The sequence below is a fragment of the Leptopilina boulardi genome, unplaced genomic scaffold, assembly GCF_019393585.1.
Source record: "Leptopilina boulardi isolate dan_hultmark-lab unplaced genomic scaffold, ZJU_Lbou_2.1 LbouV2_169, whole genome shotgun sequence".
NCBI classification, from domain to species: domain Eukaryota; kingdom Metazoa; phylum Arthropoda; class Insecta; order Hymenoptera; family Figitidae; genus Leptopilina; species Leptopilina boulardi.
This window is the reverse complement of record NW_026137717.1, coordinates 1,924,558-1,945,198: the sequence shown is the minus strand read 5'-3', so window position 1 is coordinate 1,945,198 and position 20,641 is coordinate 1,924,558. Positions and strand designations below refer to the sequence as shown.

The 20,641-nt window shown below is 27.2% G+C and overlaps 1 protein-coding gene across 9 annotated transcripts in view; it reads right to left on the bottom strand.

Annotated features, from left to right (window-relative positions):
* LOC127277583 (protein alan shepard) overlaps positions 1-20,641 on the bottom strand; it is a 39,329-nt gene that overhangs the window by 17,307 nt on the left and 1,381 nt on the right. For 6 of the 9 annotated variants that reach the window (XM_051298833.1, XM_051298837.1, XM_051298834.1 and 3 more), the window contains 4 exons: positions 3,417-3,827; positions 3,063-3,277; positions 2,684-2,742; positions 1,212-1,357 (listed from right to left, as the gene is read on the bottom strand). In XM_051298833.1, the coding sequence (XP_051154790.1) occupies positions 1,212-1,357; positions 2,684-2,742; positions 3,063-3,277; positions 3,417-3,827 (831 nt within the window). The remainder of the gene's footprint in view (positions 1-1,211; positions 1,358-2,683; positions 2,743-3,062; positions 3,278-3,416; positions 3,828-20,641) is intronic. The other 3 variants (XM_051298835.1, XM_051298838.1, XM_051298840.1) reach the window with 2 other exon arrangements.

Sequence of the window (20,641 nt, the reverse complement as noted above, 5' to 3'; positions counted from 1 at the left end):
TTAGAAATTATTTTTTTTTTTGAAATTTAAAAAATTTTGAAAATTGTCAAGTATTTTTTTTTTTTTTTTAAATATACTTTTTTGCTGGAGGGCCTATTAGTGCTGAAACGAATGCAAATTTTTCAGACATGACTTTTTTTTGAGATGTGTTGAACATAGCAGTATCAGCGATTCGTGGCCGAGATAATAATAGCAGCAAGCATTGACAGATTTTTGGTAAATTAATTTAAAAAAAAAAAAAAATTCAAAACAAAAAAAAAATAGGTACAGTATATAAAAAAGACAGAGTAAGTAAATAAGAGAGATAGAGCTTTGATGAATCTCCAAGAATATTACGGACAGGGTTTTTTCGCTTTTTTTGTAATTCATGGTTTTTCACCTTTTATAAAGCCACATATACAGAAAAACACATCAAAAATCAAGTAAATAGAGTTCACTAATAGTTTTTTTAAGAAACAAAATTAATAATAATAATTCACAAAATACAAAAATAAAATTGTAATAATAATAATAATAATTTTAATGATACAAAATAAAAGAAGAAAAAAAAACTAAAAAATAATAAAATCAACATTAATGGAAAATTAAATTATATATTTTTTTTTCAAAAATAATAAACAGCAAAGTTTGTTTACCGATTTATCAATAATAATAATAATAAAAAATAAAAATTTCTAAGGAATGGGGAAGTTTCAAGCCAATCACAAATTTTCCTTTAATTTTGAAAGAGTCGAATATCAGTTTTGAAATTTTGTTATTAATTTTTTAATTTCTTTTTCGTTTTTTTTTTCATTATTTTCTAAATTTTTTAAAACTATTTTTCCTTTTTTTTTAAAAAAAATAATTTATATTATTAAATCTTACGTGATTTACTGCTCTCTTTGGAGAAGAATGGAATATTATTGATTAGCTTTGATGATTGGAAATTGAGAGAGAGAGAGAGTGGGAGGGGACAGGGATGGTAAGGGAGGAGAGAGAAAAAGAGAGAAAGAAAAAAAAAGAATAGAAAATAGAGAGAGAGAGAGAGAGAGAGAGAGAGAGAGAGAGACAGAAAGTTATAGAAAAATAGAGAAAGAGAAAGAAAGTAAGGGGGGTTAGGTGTTGGAGGGAGATGGCAAAAAGGAGGACGGAGGGAGAAAATGAGAAGAACAAGAAAAAGAACGAGATAGTGAGAAAGAGAGAGGTTTACTGTTACTCTGGTATTACTGTACTTGCATGCACAACCAACGTACACTGGCCAGTCTACGGAGCAACCAGATACCCACTTTCGCCATCTGCGCTTGGATGCCCTTGGACACCAGTGCTTTCACAGCACCCTCTGCCGCCGACGGTGTCTCAAAGTCTACAAAGCCATAACCTGCAAAAAAAAGGAAAAAACCAAAAATAATTTTTGACAAAAAAAAACCATGTAAAAATATATACATAAAATACGAAAAAAAAAATTTCCAAATGTTCCAAAAAAATTTTCTAACAATACGTAAATTACCAGAGTTTACGTAATTTACCTAATTATACGTAATTTACAGTAACATAACGTTATTTACCGTTAGAAACGCAATTTACGTCGAAATACGTAATTTATCACGAAATACATACGTAAACTGTCGTAAAATACACAACTTACCGATATATACGCATTTTACCGTAAAAGACGTTATTTATTACGAAATGTTTACGTATTTCGTCCTACGATACGTAATTTACCGAGATATACACGATTTACGTTATAATACGTAATTTATCACGAAATTCATACGTAAGCTGTCGTAAGATACACAACTTACCGAGATATACGCATTTTACAGTAAAAGACGTAATTTATTACGAAATGTTTACGTATTGCGTCCTAAGATACGTAATTTACCGAGATATACACGATTTACGTCATAATACGTAATTTATCACGAAATTCATACTATTTTGGCGTATCTTACGTAATTTACGGAGATATACGCATTGTTGCGCAAACACACGTAAATTATTAAATACGATTTTTAACAAAAGATACGCCGTAGGCAAAAAATATGCCTTTTACCTCAAAGAACGTAAATTGTCATTTATTACCTCTTTTACCGGAAAATAAGTAAATTATCATGAATTACGTTTTCTTACCAAAGGATACGTGATCTACGACGAAGTACGCATTTTACATTAAAATACTTCAAATATCATATATTGCGTATTTTACCGTAAAATACGTATATTATTAATAACTTTTTTTCACCGAAGGTTAGGTTACTTACCATGAAATACGTAATTTATCATGAAATACGGTCTTTACCAGTAGATACGTAATATACTATGAAACACTCATTTAACATCATAATACGTAAATTATGATGTATTACGTTTTTGTACCAGAAGATACGTACGATACGGCATATGGCATATGCAAATTACCCCAAATTATTGTGAAATACGTATGTTACCAAAAGATAAGTATTACGTATTTTACCAAAAGATACGTATTTTATCCTTAGATACGTAACTTCGCATGAAATTTCTACCGCTAAATACGGAACTCATCGATGAAATACGTATTTTAGTGATTTTTGTATACATTTGCAAGAAAAAAATTTGGAACAATTTTGGAAAATTTTTTAATGTATTTTTCATGCTCCGGAAAATTGCCCTTCCCTTAAATAATTTTTTTTTGTAAATAAGTATTTATCTTTATAACTACCTTTACATTTATTGGTATTTTTGTCCAGAATCGCCTTTGTAGAGGTTATAGTTCCATACCTGAAAAAATGAAACATAAACAAAATGTAATTGAACTTGGAAGAAAATAAAAGTATTATTTTTTTTCCGTCTGTTTATGGGAAGAAAAATACCAAAATAGATATCTAATTTACCGACTGATGGTAAAACAGGTAAAATGAAAATATTAAAAATTACCGATATAGAAATGTACCTTACCGACTGATGGTAAAACAGTTTTTTTTTTGGAAAGATAAAAATATAAAAAAATTACCGATATAGAAATCTAACTTGCCATCAGTCGGTAATGTATTCTATACGTGGGTTTTTACTGTAATTTTTTTTTAAAAACGTTTACTTACTGAGAACACATATTGACGAGGTCTTTGTCTGTTGTATTTTGGTTGAGGCCACGAATATACAAATTTGTTTTCGACAATTGCTCCACCTGCTGTCCCTGCATTGCATTATTGCTAAGGTTAGTACTCATTGTACCACTTTGACTACCTGTGGCGCTACTGGAACTACTATTTGTATTTGCCGGTGACGAGGCTGTTGGTACTCGTTGTCCACCGTACTGTATTAAAATTATAATCAAGTAAGAACAGAAAAAAAAAATTCGGACTAGCGGACATTTTTTTTACAAAAAAGAGGTTATTTTACAAATGATGCTAGTCCGAATCAGTGGATTTTTTTTTTTTGAAAAAATTTCATACTTGATTATTTACGGTTGCATGTTGGGCATATGAAGTGGCGCTATATGGATTTGGAGCTGGTGGTATCTGTTGTGCGCCAACTGGCATTTGCGCTGCTGCTGCAGCGGCCGCGGCATTTGGATACCGAGTATATGGCGGATAACCTGCGGCGGCTGCTGCCACCGCTGCTGCTGCGTGTGATGGCGCTGCTCCCCATGCGGCACCACTTGCACGATATTGCACTGGATTACCACCCCTTGGCCCACCACCAGCTCCACCTTTTAGTCCATGGCCAACGCCACCGCTTCCTGCATTTGGACCAACTCCCACGTTACTGGCGCCACCTGTTCCACTTGCGCCACCACCAGCGCCACCGCTACCCACATTACCATTATTCGCCCCAGCGTAAGTTGGCCTTGGACCATTTGTGCCCTGAAAATGAAAAAAAAAAATTTTTTTAGGTTAAGTGACTAAAAAAAACCTCCACCTGGAAAATTTAAATGTCTGCGAAATATCGAGAAGTGGACGAAATTCGATTTTGTTTACGGAAATTGTTTCCTGACGAGTGAACTTTTCTGGTATATATGTTTAAGTAATGAAAATGTTTTGTTTTTACATAACCTAAGCGATTTGAGCAAAAACGCCTCCACCTGGAATATTCAAATGTGTACGAAATATCGAGGAATGGACGAAACTCTATTCTGTTTACCCAAATTGCTTCCGGACGAGTGAACAATTCTGTTAAGGTGGCTAATTTTCGAAAAATATTTTGATTAACATAACCTAATCGACTTGTACAAAAAATTTCTCCACCTGAAAAGTTCAAATGGCCGTAAAATATTGAAATAACGATAAAATTGAATGTTTTTTTTTTTTATAAATCGCTTCTTATTGAGTAAACCATTTTACCAAAATGTTGTAATTACGAAAAAATCCTAACCTAAATGACACATATGTAAAAATGTCTCCACCTGGAAAGTTCAAATATCGAAATACCGATAAAATTGAATCGTTTTTTATAAATCGCTTCTAAGCGAGTAAACAATTTTGCCAAAATATCTAATTAATAGAAATCCTAACCTAAACCAAAAAAAAATTACCACCTGAAAAGTTCAAATGGTCGTAAAATATCGAAATACCGATAAAATTGAATCGTATTTTTATAAATCGCTTTTTGACGAGTGAATAATTTGGCCAAAATGTCTAATTTGGAGAAATCCTAACCTAAATGCCAAAATCGTCTCCACCTGGAAAGTTCAAATCGCCATAAAATATCGAAATATCGACAAAAGTGAATTGTTTTTTTATAAATCGTTTTTTAGCGAGTGAACATTTGCATAAAGTATTTTACATTTTCGAGTTAAAAAAAAGAAAAAAAAATGGAACATGGATTATCGTCGTAGGGGATGACGAAGGGTACATCATGGCAAGCCATGTGAGAAGTATGAATGCAAGGGTAAGATTTACGCACATGCGTGTAAATCGACGAACGATAAGAGAGAAAGAGGGGGAGGAAGACAGAAAGAGACAGGGAGAACAGATCATTGACCCGCAACGTGGCTTGCGGCCATATTGCGGGTTTTGAAAACGAACGCGTCCGGGACGACCCGAACTCTGTCTACTTCGCCGGTCTGCCCTTCAATGCGGTTCTACTACTGAGAACACTTCTCTTTTCCTTGATTAAACATTTCATTTTTTTTTTTTCTCTCTTTTTCTCAATTATCATTGTTAAAAAAAAAGTAATTATTTTTTTTAATTAAATAATTCTTTTATAATTTTTCTTTCAAACATTATTTTAAAAAAATGGAGAAATTATTTGCAGTTTAAAAAATTGGTCTACATTTTTTTTTTTTTTATAATAGAAAAAAATGCTATGCTATAAATTAAATGAAAATTAAATTTGCGTGACGCTAAACGGTCTCTTTTCTCTTTTTTTTTTGCAGTCTCGACCACGTGCTCTCGACCTAGAAGAATAATGCACGTCGGGAGACTGTACGCTACATTGAAACTTGGCCGACGATCAATAAACCGCCTCGAAAGAGCCGATTCTCTTTGCACTGGCACTGCTATGACCTCGTATACTTGACAGTACGTCGCGCACGCACCTCCCTTGATTCTCTCTTTCTCTCTCACTCTCAAGGCGATGAATTTTTTTAATAAATTTTTCCCTTTTTAAAAATCAATTATTTCTAAGAAAAAATTTATTTAAATAACATTTTTTAATTTTCTAATTATTATTATAATTATTATTTTGTAATGTTGGTAAAAGAAAATCGAAACTATTCAATATTTTGATAATTTTTTTTTTTCCCCCTTTAAGGGTAAAAAAAATTCCCAACTCTTTGGAAAAAATGGCGTTAACCTCCACCTCGCGATTTAATTTCCCTCTAGATTTTAATGGAATCAATTTTTTGTACTTTTCTCTTTAAAAATAAAATCCTTTCGATGGCAAGAAACTAGTTTCTTTGGAAAATGTGAGAAAGAAAAAAAAATTGACTAAAATCCGCAAAAGAGGTTATGTTTCCATGTCGAATTTTCAATGACTGAGAAAATTAATAAATTGCAGGGGTTCTCATTTCTTGAAAAAATGAAACAAAAGTAAAAAATTAGAATTTTTTTTTTGAAATTGATTTTTGATTATTATGTTATTAGAACATACACGTTTGATTTAATACAAAAAAAAAAAAGAATACAGACACGATGTGTGTAAAACGGGTATATATCGTGTTTGATACCGACCGGATGCTACTTCCTGCTTACTACGTCTCTATATACACCATCGTGACTGTCCATACACTATATCCCTATATATATATAAGTATATCTCTTTTTTTTATCTCTATATCGTTTTGTACAAATCCGTAAATTATTTCCACCTACGTGTATTTATCAGTTGTCTGGGAAAGAAAAAAAAAATTTTTTTTTATTCAATATAATTGCTTTGAACGAAAAAAAAGAGTCAAGGACACTATTCTCTTGTCAAAAAAAAAATGTATCTCGTCACTCAAAACTTGTGCGAGAAACAATTATTTTGAAAAAATAATATTTTTATTTGGAAAATGATTTTTTTCTCCTTCTTATTTGTGCTGAAAACCCTTAATTTTAATTTGTAAAAAATAATTATTAGTTGTAAAAAAATAACTAAAAAATAATTAAAAAAATATCTAAAAAAAAACTAGTAAAATTTAACTAAGTAACTTAGTTAATAAATATTTGTTTATATATTTATATAACCTAAAAATGAATTTAATTCGGTTATTTTTAACTGTATTGAAATACTTGAATTAGTGTTGCTGACATTTCTTTTTCCTTTCTTTCTTTTTTGCTATCAAATTAGTCGTTTTTAACATACCTAACCTCAAAATATCCCACCTCGAAATTTTAATTTCTTTTAATTCCTGCGAAATTGAATCAAAAAATTCCATTTATTAAAAATTCTACTCTTCTCAATAGCAGAAATCGACTATATATAATTATTTTCTCTAACATAACCTAAAAAGTAGAAAAAAAATCAAATTTACATTCCTGGAGATGGCGCATAATAAATAAAAATTTTTTTTTTGGATAAAATATTTAACCGAATTTTTCGTTTATAGAAAGAAATATTAAATATTCTATAAAAAAAAAAAAAAAATTTTTTTTTCTAACAAAAAAGAAAAATTTCTATAAATTAGTAAAAGTGTGATCCTAATGTCAGGAGAAAAAAAAATTATCTCTAAATCTGAATCTTGTGGCCTGAAAGTCATCAGAATTCTCGTTGCTTGAGATTTCTATATGTTAATTCATCTATATACCAACTTGGATCGAAATGCTCCACATTTAAAATTTCTTCCGGATATCCTTGATGCAAATTTAATATAATAAAAATCGATTTTTATTTTTTTTTCTTTTATTCATTTTTATCGAATTTTATAAATTTTTTCAAATAAAATATTCTCTTTTTAAATTAATTATTATTACATTAAAATGAAAAAAAATATGAAAATTTTCCCTTTAAATTATTATTTTCATTAAAAAAAGAAAAAACATTTAGAAGTAACTAAGAATTTATTTTTTTTCCAATAATATGTAACAATTTTTTTTATTAAGAAAAAGGAGGATATTTTTTCTCAAATTCTTACGAGCAAACTCTTTGCAATTATATTCATGTCCTTTTGTTGCATTCCAGGACTTGAAACATTTGCCTCCTATCAAATAGCGGACGTTCCGCTCTATTAGAAAGGATTCAGTAGATATATGTAAATAATATAAAATTCCGTGTCATTCCGTGAGTGAAATTTTTATAAAGGAGTATTTTTTTTATTATTTAAAACTTATAAAAATTATTTAAAAAATTTTAATAAATATAACTGAAAAATATCGATATCGATTTTTTTTATCGATATATTAAATTTTCTATCAAAATATTAATCGATATTCAAAGTATCGATATATCGAATTATTTATCGATACTTAAGAATCGATAGTTCAGTTATTGATATATCGATTTTTATCTATATATCAAAATAATTAATCGATAGTTCAAATAGCGATATATCGAATTTGTCATCGATAGTTCAGTTATCGATATATCGATTTTTATCGGTATATAAAAATAATTAATCGTCAGTTCAAAATAGCGATATATCGAATTTGTCATCGATAGTTCAGTTATCGATATATCGATTTTTATCTATATGTAAAAATAATTAATCGATAGTTCCAATAGCGATATATCGAATTTGTCATCGGTAGTTCAAGTATCGATATATCGAATAATTAATCAATTGTCCCAATAACGATACATCGAATTTGTTATCTATAGTTCAAGTATCGATATATCGAATTATTAATCGATAGTCAAAGTATCGATATATCGAACTTGTTATCGATAGTTCAAGTATCGATATATCGAATTTTTAATTGAAAGTTTAAGTTTCGATATATCGAATTTAAATTCGATAGTTTAAATATCGATATTTTGAGAATCGATAATTCAAGTATCGATATATGGATAAATATCGAGATATATCGACATTTCGAGTTTCGATTGTATTTTTTTTTAAATTTTACACGCGTCTCGTTGAAAGATCGTTGAATCTATTACTTAATTTTTTTTTTACTTCCCTCGCCTGACTAGCTTCAATTTATAAAATGAAAAACAATCAAATAATCAGGTTTCTTGGATCGATTTCGCTATAACATGGACGTTGAAATGGGATAGCAACGTAACTCGATAAAACTTGTTGAAATTTGATTCCGGTATTCAGATTCCCTTATTTCAGGTATCGATATATATATATATATATTTATATATGTTACATTCGCTAATAAATAATATATATAAATATAACAATACTTCTTCCTCTTCTCGATTTAAGACGGAAAAATAAATTTTTCTCTCCCATTGCTTAATAGGAATAAAAAAAAAAAAAATACACCTCCACCGAGAATTGAACCCTAATCGTTCGGTTACAACAGTCGGATACCTAAACCACGGAGCTAATATTCAATTTCAAAATTTTAATTTCTATAAAGAAAATGAAAATTTAGTTTTATTGAGTAATTTTTTTCTATTTATTGATAATTAACAAAAAAAAAAAAAAAAAAAGTTTTAAATAGAAAGCTACAAAAAAAAAAAGAAACAAAAACAAATAAATGATAAAAATTTACAAAAATGGAGAAAATTAATATAATTTGTGCGTATTTTCGAGCCGTCAATTACAAGAACGGTTGGGATGGAAGAGGTCAGGATGCACACACGCAGCTTAGAACCAGTTGTCCACCTCGCTCATCTTAACGCGTCTTTCAAGTTCCCCAAGCAACGTGCATACCGAACATTCCGCCCCTTTACCTTGAGTAAAGGCGCGCATACGATTATATATATTTTCTGCCGAGTCGAATAGGAAAGAAAGTTCTTTACCTTTTTCATACGCATATATATAACGGTTTTTTTTTTTTTAAATATCATTGCCAACAAATTTATTTAATAAAAAAATTAATAATATCAATAAAAATAATAATCAAAAATTATAACAAAAATAACAATAATAATAATAATAATAATAATAAATTATAACAAAAATAACAACAATAATAATAATAATAATAAAAATAATATCAAAAATAATAATAATGAAAATAAATTTATTTATATTTTAAGAAAAGCAATGTTAGAAAATTATTTCCACTATCAAATGGAATGTATTAATATAAATTAATATAAATAAATATAATTTTCAATGTATAAGTTGCCATTGAAATAAATAATTGAGATTAAAAATTATTAAAAAAAATAAAAGATGTCGCTGTATCAACTTTCTCTCAACAACATGCGACCAGAAATGGTACATTATAATTGCTATGAAATAATAACTATATATATATATGTACTAATTTTTAACACTACATATATATATATATGTATGTATACTTTCACCCATCAAACTTTTACTACTTTTTCCATTCAATTATTAATAATAAAAAAAAATGATATTTGCACAATAAGTCAATGATTATCACTATTAAATTTTATGTAATAATTAATTTTTAAATTTTATTACATAATTAACCTAATAATTTAATTAATTTATTATTCTATTATTATTAATATATATTACACCCAGAGAAATGTTTTATTTGAATCAAATATATATATATAATATATTTGAGTTAAATAAACGTATATTTGTCTCACAGCCTACTATAGACTATTTATTTGGCGTAAATAAAATTTTTTGACTTGATTCAAATAAATTTTTATTTGATTTAAATAAATATTTTTTTGAATCAAATAAATATTTATTTGAATCAAACAAATATTTATTTGAATCAAATAAATATTTATTAGGCTGTGAGACAAATATATCATTTCCCTGGGTGTAGTGCCAATTTTTTTTTTGTTTTATTATTATTATTATTATTGTTTTTATTTTTATTATTATTTCTATTTTTCTCTTCGATTATTTATTTTACTAACCATAATTTTTGTTAATTATTATTTTAATTAACTATTTTCTTTGAAAAAAGTGTCTTAATTTTTTTTTTTTTTTAAATATTTAGTTACACAAAAATTAATGTAAGTTGAAAAATTAATTTAAAATTTTCAAAAAGCCCGCAGTTAAAATTACATATATGAGTAACAGAGAGGGCGTTATATATGCTTTCTCGCAAGCGGTAATATTTTTCCATCTTAAAATACGAGTATTTTTTGTTTCAAAAAGAAATCTATAATTAAATACATATATATTGTTAATTAATAACAAAAAAAAAAAAAATTCAATTTTTTTCCATTAAAAGAAAATTAACAAAAAACAGTTAACTCTGTTGTGTTACGTAAGCAAAAAAAGTGTATGTTTTTAAAATAAATTTTAATGCGAATGAATCGACAATTTAAAAACCAAATTCGTCTCTCTTTACTTATATATATATATATAGTTAACTTAACATGTGACTTCTGACAAAACAAGGACATATATAATTACGTAAATTGAAAAATGTTTTACAAAAAGAACAGAAAGAAAAAATTAAATACATTTTTTTCGTTTTAAATACAAAAAATTAATAATAATAACAATAGTAAAATATAAGGACTAATAATAATAATAATAATAATAATAATAATAATAATATTAATAATAATAATAATAATAATAATAATAATAATAATAATAACAATAATAATGAAGATTTATTATTAAAACAAATTTTTTTTTTTAAATTGGTATTAGAAAGAATTGTTATTTTTCTTTGTTTAGAAAATGAAAAATGTGAAAATGGAAAAAATGGTAAATTGTATAATTTGAGAAGAGGAAAAAAAATAAGAAATATATATATGTACATAAAGAGACTGGCCAACTGCCTAGTCTCGTTGTCTGACACCCTTTTCCCCAAGCCTAGGCAAAGCAACGAAGTTGTATTATTAGCAGACTTGCCGCGTGCTTTTCTCCCTACACCCCACGAAAATAATGGACCAGCATACTTCGAGTCCAATTCTACCTTTTTTTTTCCTTTCCCCGAGTTAAATAAATGAACTTCAACCTCTCTTTGTGCCATTTCGAATTTCCGTTAAAAAATGATCCCATATTTTCTTCCTTATTTATTTTAATTTACTGATATTTATTATTATAAACATTGTAATTATTATTATTATTATTATTATTATTATTATTATTATTATTAAAAATTTATTCAGTTTTACATAATTGAAAATTAATTACATCAAAATATAAGTGAAAAAAATTGTCTTTATCTGGGATCGAACCCTTTCTATAGATTTTGTGTAGGGCTGATGCTTTAAGCTTCTCGGCTATTAGTGTATATTACATAGAATGTCAACTTATTTAAAATTCAATTTTTTCCAATTTTTTCCAATTTTTTTTTTCTTTTTCCCTATAAATTTAGTTATATTTTTATAAAAATAAACAAAAAGAAAAAATTATTGTTAAATTTTTTTTATTTAAATATTTACTTAAATATGAAATGTTTTATGTTTCTTAAAAAAAAAGTATTTTTCTCATTTTATTAACGAAACATCATTGATTTTTCGTTTGCTGAAAAAAACAAATACGCGATTATTGTCTGATAAGAAATTCTTGTCAAAGATAATGTGTTTTTGTAAACACAAGAATCTTTAATTTATTATTGAACTCGCGTCAAAAAAAAAAAAAAAAAAAATTTATTATCGACGATTAGAAAGAAAAATTATATTCACAATTTATGTATTTTAAAACAATATTATTATTATTTTAGAAATATTCGCAATTTACGAATTTTAAATTAATTAAATAGAAAAAATAATTTAATTGGTAATTATTTTTAAATTCGATATTTTGGAAAAAATAAATATTATAAATGTCTTATTAAAGTTGGTTAAAAATCGATAGAATACGAAAAAAAAGAAAACCTAACCTCAAAATACCCCACCTCGAAATTTTAATTCTTTTTAATTCGTACAAAATTGAATCAAAATAATCCGTTTATTGAAAATTCTACTCTTCTCAATGGCAGAAATCGAGTACATATAAATATTTTCTCTAACATAACCTAAAAAGTGGAAAAAAGCGAAAAATCTCCAATCCTCTTCCACCTCGTGACATTTTTCAATGATAAAACATCCAAAAATGAAAATTGATGATTAATTCTTTGAAATTTACATTCATGGCGATGGCAAAAAATAAATCGTAGAAAAATTAAAAAAAAATTTTTTTAAAAAAATAATTAGGTACATATTTCGAAAAAATAACCTCAATTTAAAAGAAAGCGCCTAACAAAAAGAATACAAATAGTAAATGTGAATAAAGAAATAAAAATTGAAAAAAAACTTTTTAAGCTGAAAAAAAATTTTTTTTTGCAATTAAAAAAGCGAGGCTGCAGTATATGTTTAAAGAAACGTATAGAGAAATAAATATGTACAAGAATTTATGTTGAAATTAGTCTCGAGATTGAATCGACACGTGGTCGAGAGAGTTGTATCAGATCGTATACACAAAGAGCACGACATAGTTACTGACTGAACTTGACTTTACCTAGCGTAACCTTTAGTTGGTGCATTCACATAAGAGCACGAACGCGCGCGGATATCGTTTTGTCGTCGGTGCGTGGGCGTGTTTTGTCGAACGGTTATTCACATATTTATACATATATAAACGAAATAGAAGAGTCGAGTACAAAAAAAAAATATAATCTTGAAAAACAATAAAATACAAAAGACTGAAACGTGAGACAAAAAAAAAACGAGAAAATCGTGTTAAAATAGCAAACAATCTTTAAAATTCGCTTAGAATTGTCATAACCTCAAAATTTTTTACCAAATAAGAATTTTATTTTAATTTTAATTTTCCTAATGGTACAAATAGAAACTCATTTTTTTTCAATTTTCTAACCTAAAAATTAAACGATTTCTGGAAAATTTCCCTCTGCGATAGTACAAGAAGTATTTGTAAAGTAAGAAAAATTTTTATTCGAGAAAAAATAGCAATTTTTTTTGGTTATGATAATTTTCTAACCTAAAAATCTCCACTTCGAGACTTTTTTTTAAAATTGAGAGAAATGAAAATTAACGAACGTTTTTAGGAAATTTGTCCTCCTTGCGATGATACAAAAAGAATTTATAAAGACAGGAGAAGAAATAATTTTTTGAGAATTTTCTAGTTTCTAGTCCACTTCGCGACTTTTTTTCGGGATAAAATTGAAAGAAATAAAAATTAACGATCTCTTTATGGAAATATCTCTTCCATGCAATGGCACAAATAAAAATTCCTAAAGAAAAAAAAAAATTTATCCCTACAATAACGCAATATTTCGCGTTATGTTAATTTTTCTAACCTCTTAAAAATCGTCCACTTCGCGACTTTTTTCGTTGATAAAATTTAGAAAACTAAAAATTAACCAATAATTTTTGGAAAATTATCTTCCTTACGATGGCAAAAAAAGAAGTAATAAAAAAAATTTTATTAAAATAAAAATGGAAAAAATTTTAGGAGTTTTTTTTTTTTTTGGTAAACGATGAGAGAGACGACCTTGAGGCTAAATAGTCGACACTCGACACCGTTTGGAGGTGAAACATCATCGTGAATGGTATGGGCCGTGTGTATGTTTACTGCCTGTGAGAGGGTCTCTGCAAGAATATACAGCAGACACAGCGTAAATAGCGAAGTGTACATACCATAACGAGCAAGAGCCTTTTAAATAACGGTAATTTACCAATGAGGGACTTGGTCATTTAAAATTTTTGTCACTTGTACCACAGTAATTTACGCTCCATTTACAATATTTTTTTTTGCAATTCTATACAATAATATAAAAAAGGGAGTAAAAAAATAAAAATTAGGAAAATGCAAAAAAAAAAGTTTTAAAAAAACAGGGTGACAAATTAGAATGAGACGCTCCTTTTAGTCAGGGATGTGTAATTTCAAAAAAATCCCCCTTATAATATGGCGAATGATTTGATGGGCAAATTTATGTTTTCAAATTGAAAAAAGAGAGTTTATTAAGAAAGAAGACGAAACAAGGAACACGGAATTAAGGAATGCGAGCGATTGGTGCGTTTGCAAGTGCGAGGCAAAAGCAAAGTTCGTCGAGCTGATTCATTCAGGCTCTTGGTATGCCTCAAGGTCGACGAATGCCGTTGCCTCTCTTTTATTATTATCTATCTGTGTATAGTGTGTGATGTGTGCTCGTCATTCATTAGCTTTTATTCCTTCCGTTTTTGTTGCGATTTTCGAAACAGAAATCTTTACTACTAATTTTTAATTTCATATAAGGCTTTGTCCACAATGGACGCCATATGTTAACACAATAATAGAATTTTTAAATCCTTAAATAAACCGTACTTTTTTTTTCTATCCAAATAACCCTAAAAACGGTGTTTACGGTTTTTACAGCATTTTGAACACTTCTATAATAATTTTATGGTTACATTATATCTAATAAAAATTATTAGTTTTTAGATATAATGTAACCATAAAATTATTATAGAACTGTTTAAAATGCCGTCAAAAAGACGATATTTATGGGAAGAAATTAGGTTTATTTAAGGATTCGCCCTATTTTTCGTGTTACAGATTACAAATAAAGTTTTGAAATACTAAAGTACTTGGTTCTTATAGTATACTTTTTTTTTTATAAATTACTATATAGTTTGGTAGATTTGTAAATTATGGATTTTCTTTATAAATAAAATTTATTAATTTCCCCTATCCCTCTCTCTCTCTCTCTTGCTCTCTCGCCCACGCGACTGGAATGAGATGAATAAGTCTATATTGGTGGAGGTAGGCGGCATGCCGCAACCACGAATAATCGATATTCTTGAAACGCTTTACTATATACCCAGTACGTGTGCACGCCAGTCGTCCGAACCTAACCCAACTTTACTAGGCATGGGTCCTTGCCTTCCCTGACTCAACGCGCAGCCACCTTGCGAATCTCTGGTTTTATTTGTGTGATGATGAACAAACTTTTCCAAAGGGGGAATGAAATGAAATTGAAAACCAATTTTTTCGTAACCAAACTCCTTTTAATTTTATATAAATGACGACCTACGTATAAATAGAATAATCTTAATTATTTGGATCATTTTTTTTTTGATTCCGTTATTACTAATTGTTTCATTTAGCCTTTATCAGTTTCTAATTTCGCCTTTACTAGTTGTATCATTTCCTGATTCAGTCTTTACCAGTTGGATCAGTTTCTAATTTCGCAATGGATTTTTGGTTTTGCCTCTACTGGTAGAATCAGTTTCTGATTTTACCTTTCCTATATTGGATCATCTTTGGATTTTGCGACTTTACTGACTGAATCATTTTTTGATTTCGCCAGTACCTAGTGAACACTCCAAAACTGTTAGGATTAGTACAAATTAGTCATGAAACAGTTTTGGAGTGTTCAGAAAATGGTTCAGTCAGTAAAGGCGCAAAATCCGAAACTGATCCAACTGGTAAAGGCTGATTTTGGAGATGATACAACTAGTAAAAAGGCGAAATTAGGAAAGGACCCAACTATTAATAAACGAAATTAGGAACTGATCCAATTGTTAAAGGCCGAATCTGGAGATGGTATACAACTAGGAATCGCAAAATTAGGAAAGGACCTAACTAGTAAAGGCGAAATTAGAAAAGGACCCAACTAGTAATGGCGAAATCAGAAACAGATCCAATTAGTAACGGCGAAATCAAAAGATAATCGAACTAGAAAAGGCAGAATCATTTTCTAATTTCGCCATTATTAGTTGGATTATTTTCTTATTTCGCCTAATACTATAGATGGATCTTTTTCCAATTTCGCATTTACTAACTAATCTTTCACCACCCCCTAAAAACTATACTTTTAACACTACAATTTTCATTCATCCAAAACATTTAGGCCCAGTTTCAGCAACTCCTGTTAAAAGTTAATCAGCGATTAAAACCAATGATTGGTCGGTTAGGGATTTAATCGCTGATTTAACATTTAACTGGACTTGGTTAAAACTTAAACTCGGTTTTCAAAACTAAATTCCAATGATAAAAGTATCTGGAGAAATGTGAGTAATGAAGATAAAAGTATTTGGAGAAGAGTGAGTATAATGAAGATAAAAGTATCTAGAAAAAAGTGAGTAGATTCTTTTGACAATAATGACAATGCGGAATAGGAATATTCACCCTTGTTATCGAATCGGGTTCCAAGATTTTACGTTACGCCACTGCGTAAATGAAGCAAGAAAAGAGAAAGAGAGAGGTGGGAGGAAGGCAAAATCGAATGATGGTGGAGGGGGGGAATTGAAAATATAGGGTTTTATAGAGAGGGGTGTGGGGTAAAACCGGCAAAAGAGGAGAAGGAAGAGTTGGAGACTGGGTGGGGCAGACGCCCCGCGGCAAACTGTCAAACTACGCCGGTTCCGCGATGCCCATGGCCATCGGCCGTATGTCTCGCCGCCCCCATATCAACCAGCATGGCCTTCCGTTGGAATCTAAACCCAATCTCGCAATTCCCACTCTCTCTCTCTCCTCGATTTTATAGATATATATATAATACAATCAGCCGGCAATTGTATGTATAGTATATCCGCATGGCCGCGTGAAATCTTTCTTTTTTTCACAAAAAAAAAAAAAATCTTGCCAATAAACTTAAAATTCAGCAATAACTTAAAATTTGGCTTATCTTTAAGTTGTTCTTCTTCGTCAAAGAATAAGAATTGTAACAAAACACAAAGAGGCTGCTTTTATGTCAAATTGTACAGTTAATTCGGTATTGAAAATTGAAATAGAGAGAAATTTTTTATTAAAATTAATTATTACTTGTCATTGTGGGGTCTAATAGACCCAAAGGACTATTTTACTTTTCATTTTGGGGTCTAATAGACCCAAAGGACTATTTTACTTTTCATTATGGGGTCTAATAGACTCAAAGGTCTATTTTTCTTGCCATATAGTAATTTAGAAGACTACCTATTTTAGATTATATATTTCAAAATAGTATTCTAAATATTTAATACTTAAATTCAGTATCTAATGTTCTTAAAATTGGAATATATTCTTAGTATACTTAGTACATATTCTAAATACTAAGAATATATTCCAATTTTAAGAACATTAGATACTGAATTTAAGTATAAAATATTTAGAATACTATTTTAAAATATATAATCTAAAATAGATAGTATTCTAAATTACTATGGCAAGAAAAATAGACCTTTGGGTCTATTAGACCCCAAAATGAAAAGTAAACTGAAATTAAAAATATATACTTGGGATCTACTTTAGAATATTTTATACTTAAATTCAGTATAGTTTTATTAAGTATATATATACTTAAATTAAGTATATATATATATATATATTCCTAATTTAATAATATTACATACTGAATTTAAGTATAAAATATTCTAAAGTAGATCCCAAGTATATATATTCTTTAGAATATTTTTTAATTATAAAATTATTATTATTATTATAAACGTTTATTATCACAAAAAGAAAAAAATGTAATCACAGTAATTTGTCATATCAAAATTTAATCCTTCCCTTACCAACCACTTTTTCTAAAGTCTAAAAATAGAGTCTATTTTTCACACCTCGATGAAATAAAAAAAAAATTATCTCTCTTTATGTCAAAAAAAAAAAAAAAAAAAAAAAATTGCAAAAAAATTTGTTTGAAGAAAATAATATATATATGTACTCTGAGAAGAGGGGGGTGGGGGGGGGTTTAGAGGAAAATTTTTAGTGGGGGGTGGAAGGGGAATATTTCGAATAACAAAGCTACATATACTGAGGAATTCAATTAACAAGGCATTAAAACGACATTTGTCTCGAATGTCGATTTATGCCGTTGAGGAGTTTAACCTAACCTAACCTAACCTAACGCATGACTTGTCTGGGCAGGCCATTGCTGTTTTATATCTTTGTCAAACTGGTCTACTTGCGATATGAAATTTTTTTTCTTTTTTGCCAAGTTCAGTAAATATTTGAGGTTATAGTTTTAAATTTAGTGACTGGTTTTTTTTTTTTTTTTTTTTTTTTTGTTAATTAACAATAATGAATTAGAGAAAATAATTTTTTTGTTTCACTATTAGTGCAATTATTGATATTACTTTTTTTTAATTAGTTACAGGAAAAAAAAATTTTTTTTATCTAGAACAGCGATATGTTTTTCTAGAACAGCGAAAACTTTTGCTATTTTAGTAAAACATATCGCTGTTCCAGTGAAACTTATCGTTGTTTTAGGTGAACTTTTTTTTTCTGTGTAAAAATTTAACTAATGAACTTTCATACAACCATTAACTTTCTATAAATAGCAAAAGTCAGTCATTAATTTAAAATTATGTTAAAATTTTTTCTAAAAATTCGAAAGTTAAAATAAAAATTTTTACAGTTAAATTAAATTTTGAATAAAGAACTTTAAATATTTATATGGTTTTCTTTACTAAATTTATCAAAATATGATTTATAGAATTCAAAAGTTTAGTATAATTAAAACAGAAATTTAAAAATGCTAACATAACCTCAAAATTTATTTTATTTTAACAAAAAAATATCTATAATTATTGTAAATATAAGATTAAAATTAATATTTTTTTCTTAAAAAGAAAACTAAGAAAATTAGTATTTTATTTCTGGCAAAAAGAAAAAGTCAACATAACCTTTAAATTTTATTTCTTCCTAAAAAAAATACGAAAAAACTACAAAAATATAGTGAAAAATTAAATTTATTTGTTTCAAATAATCGGTTACTTGACTATATTTACAAATAAATATTTATTTGAATCAAATAATTTTTTTTTTATTTTGAATTAAATAAACTGTATTTGAATTAAGAATTTCTGTATTTAAAATAAATATCATTTAATTGACTCAAATAATAATATTATTCCATACAAATAAATATTAAATTAATACAAATGTTTTAATTGATGCAAAAAAATATTTATTTGATACAAATCAACATTTATTTGCTACAAATAAATATCAAATATAAAATTTTTTTTTCAAACTATAAAAAAAGATATTCCTATGTAAATTCTATAAATCTGTTTCTTTTTCTTCTTTTTATTTAAAATAAATTTTTTTTTATTTAATCAATTGTAAAATTAACCATAACCTTAAATTTCAATTATATATTATGATTCAAAAATCCAGAGTTTGAAAAAAAAAATTTTTTTAACCTTAAAAATCTTATTTTTAGTTAGAAAATTATTTTTTCATTTTTTCATTTCTTTATATTTATTCTTGTTTTATTACTATTTTTACATTTTCATCATAAATAAGAAAGTAATCAATTTGTCCGATTTTTTTTTAATATACGCTTATAAATATTCAAGGAGACATTTAATCAATCGATTTGTTCTTGCTGTTTTTCATTTTTTTTTTTTTTTTTTTTTTTTTTTTTTTTATTTTTTTTACAGATGAATGTCGATTTTTCTACTATAAAAACAATGCAATAAATAATAATAATAATAATAACAACAATAATTATTTTTAATAAAAACAATAATAATTATTATTTTCAATAATAGCAATAATAATTATTATTTTTAACAATAATAATAATTATTTTTAATGGTAACAATAATAATTTTTTTTTCTATTAATAACAATAATTATGACTATTATAATTATTACAATTTTAATAATAATAATAATTAATTATATTTATTATTATATTTGTGACTAGTAGGAATATGATTTAGGCTAAAAAAAAATTATTTCCATTATACTTTGGATTTGAATCGTGATATAATTGAAATTTGAGGTTATGGTTAATTAAATTATTAATAATAATAATAATAATTATTATTATTACTATTATAATTATTTTTATTAATAATAAAAATAAAAATAATAATATTAATATTATTAATTTTTAATAATATTATTAATAAAAATAATTATAATAATAATAGCAATAATGATAAGAATAATAATAATAATAATAATAATAAAATATTATCCGATTATAAATTTTTGCACATGAGAAAAAAATATTCAATGATTGGCTAACGAATATCGTCGCAATATCGAAACACCAGCCAATTAGAAGTCACATTTTGCCGGGGGATTTTTCGTCTCCTCAATAAAGAGAGAGAGAGAGAGAGAGAAAGAAAGAAAAAAAAAGAAAGAGAGCGAGAGAGAGAGCAAGAGAGAACTTTTTTTTTTCCTTTTTTTCTGCTCTGCTCACACACCAATGGCCGCGTACACACAATCCACATGTTTCATATTATTTATCCATTATAATATAGTTTATAAGCAGAGAAAAATTAATTCTAATAATATTCTTTTCTCTCATTTTAAATA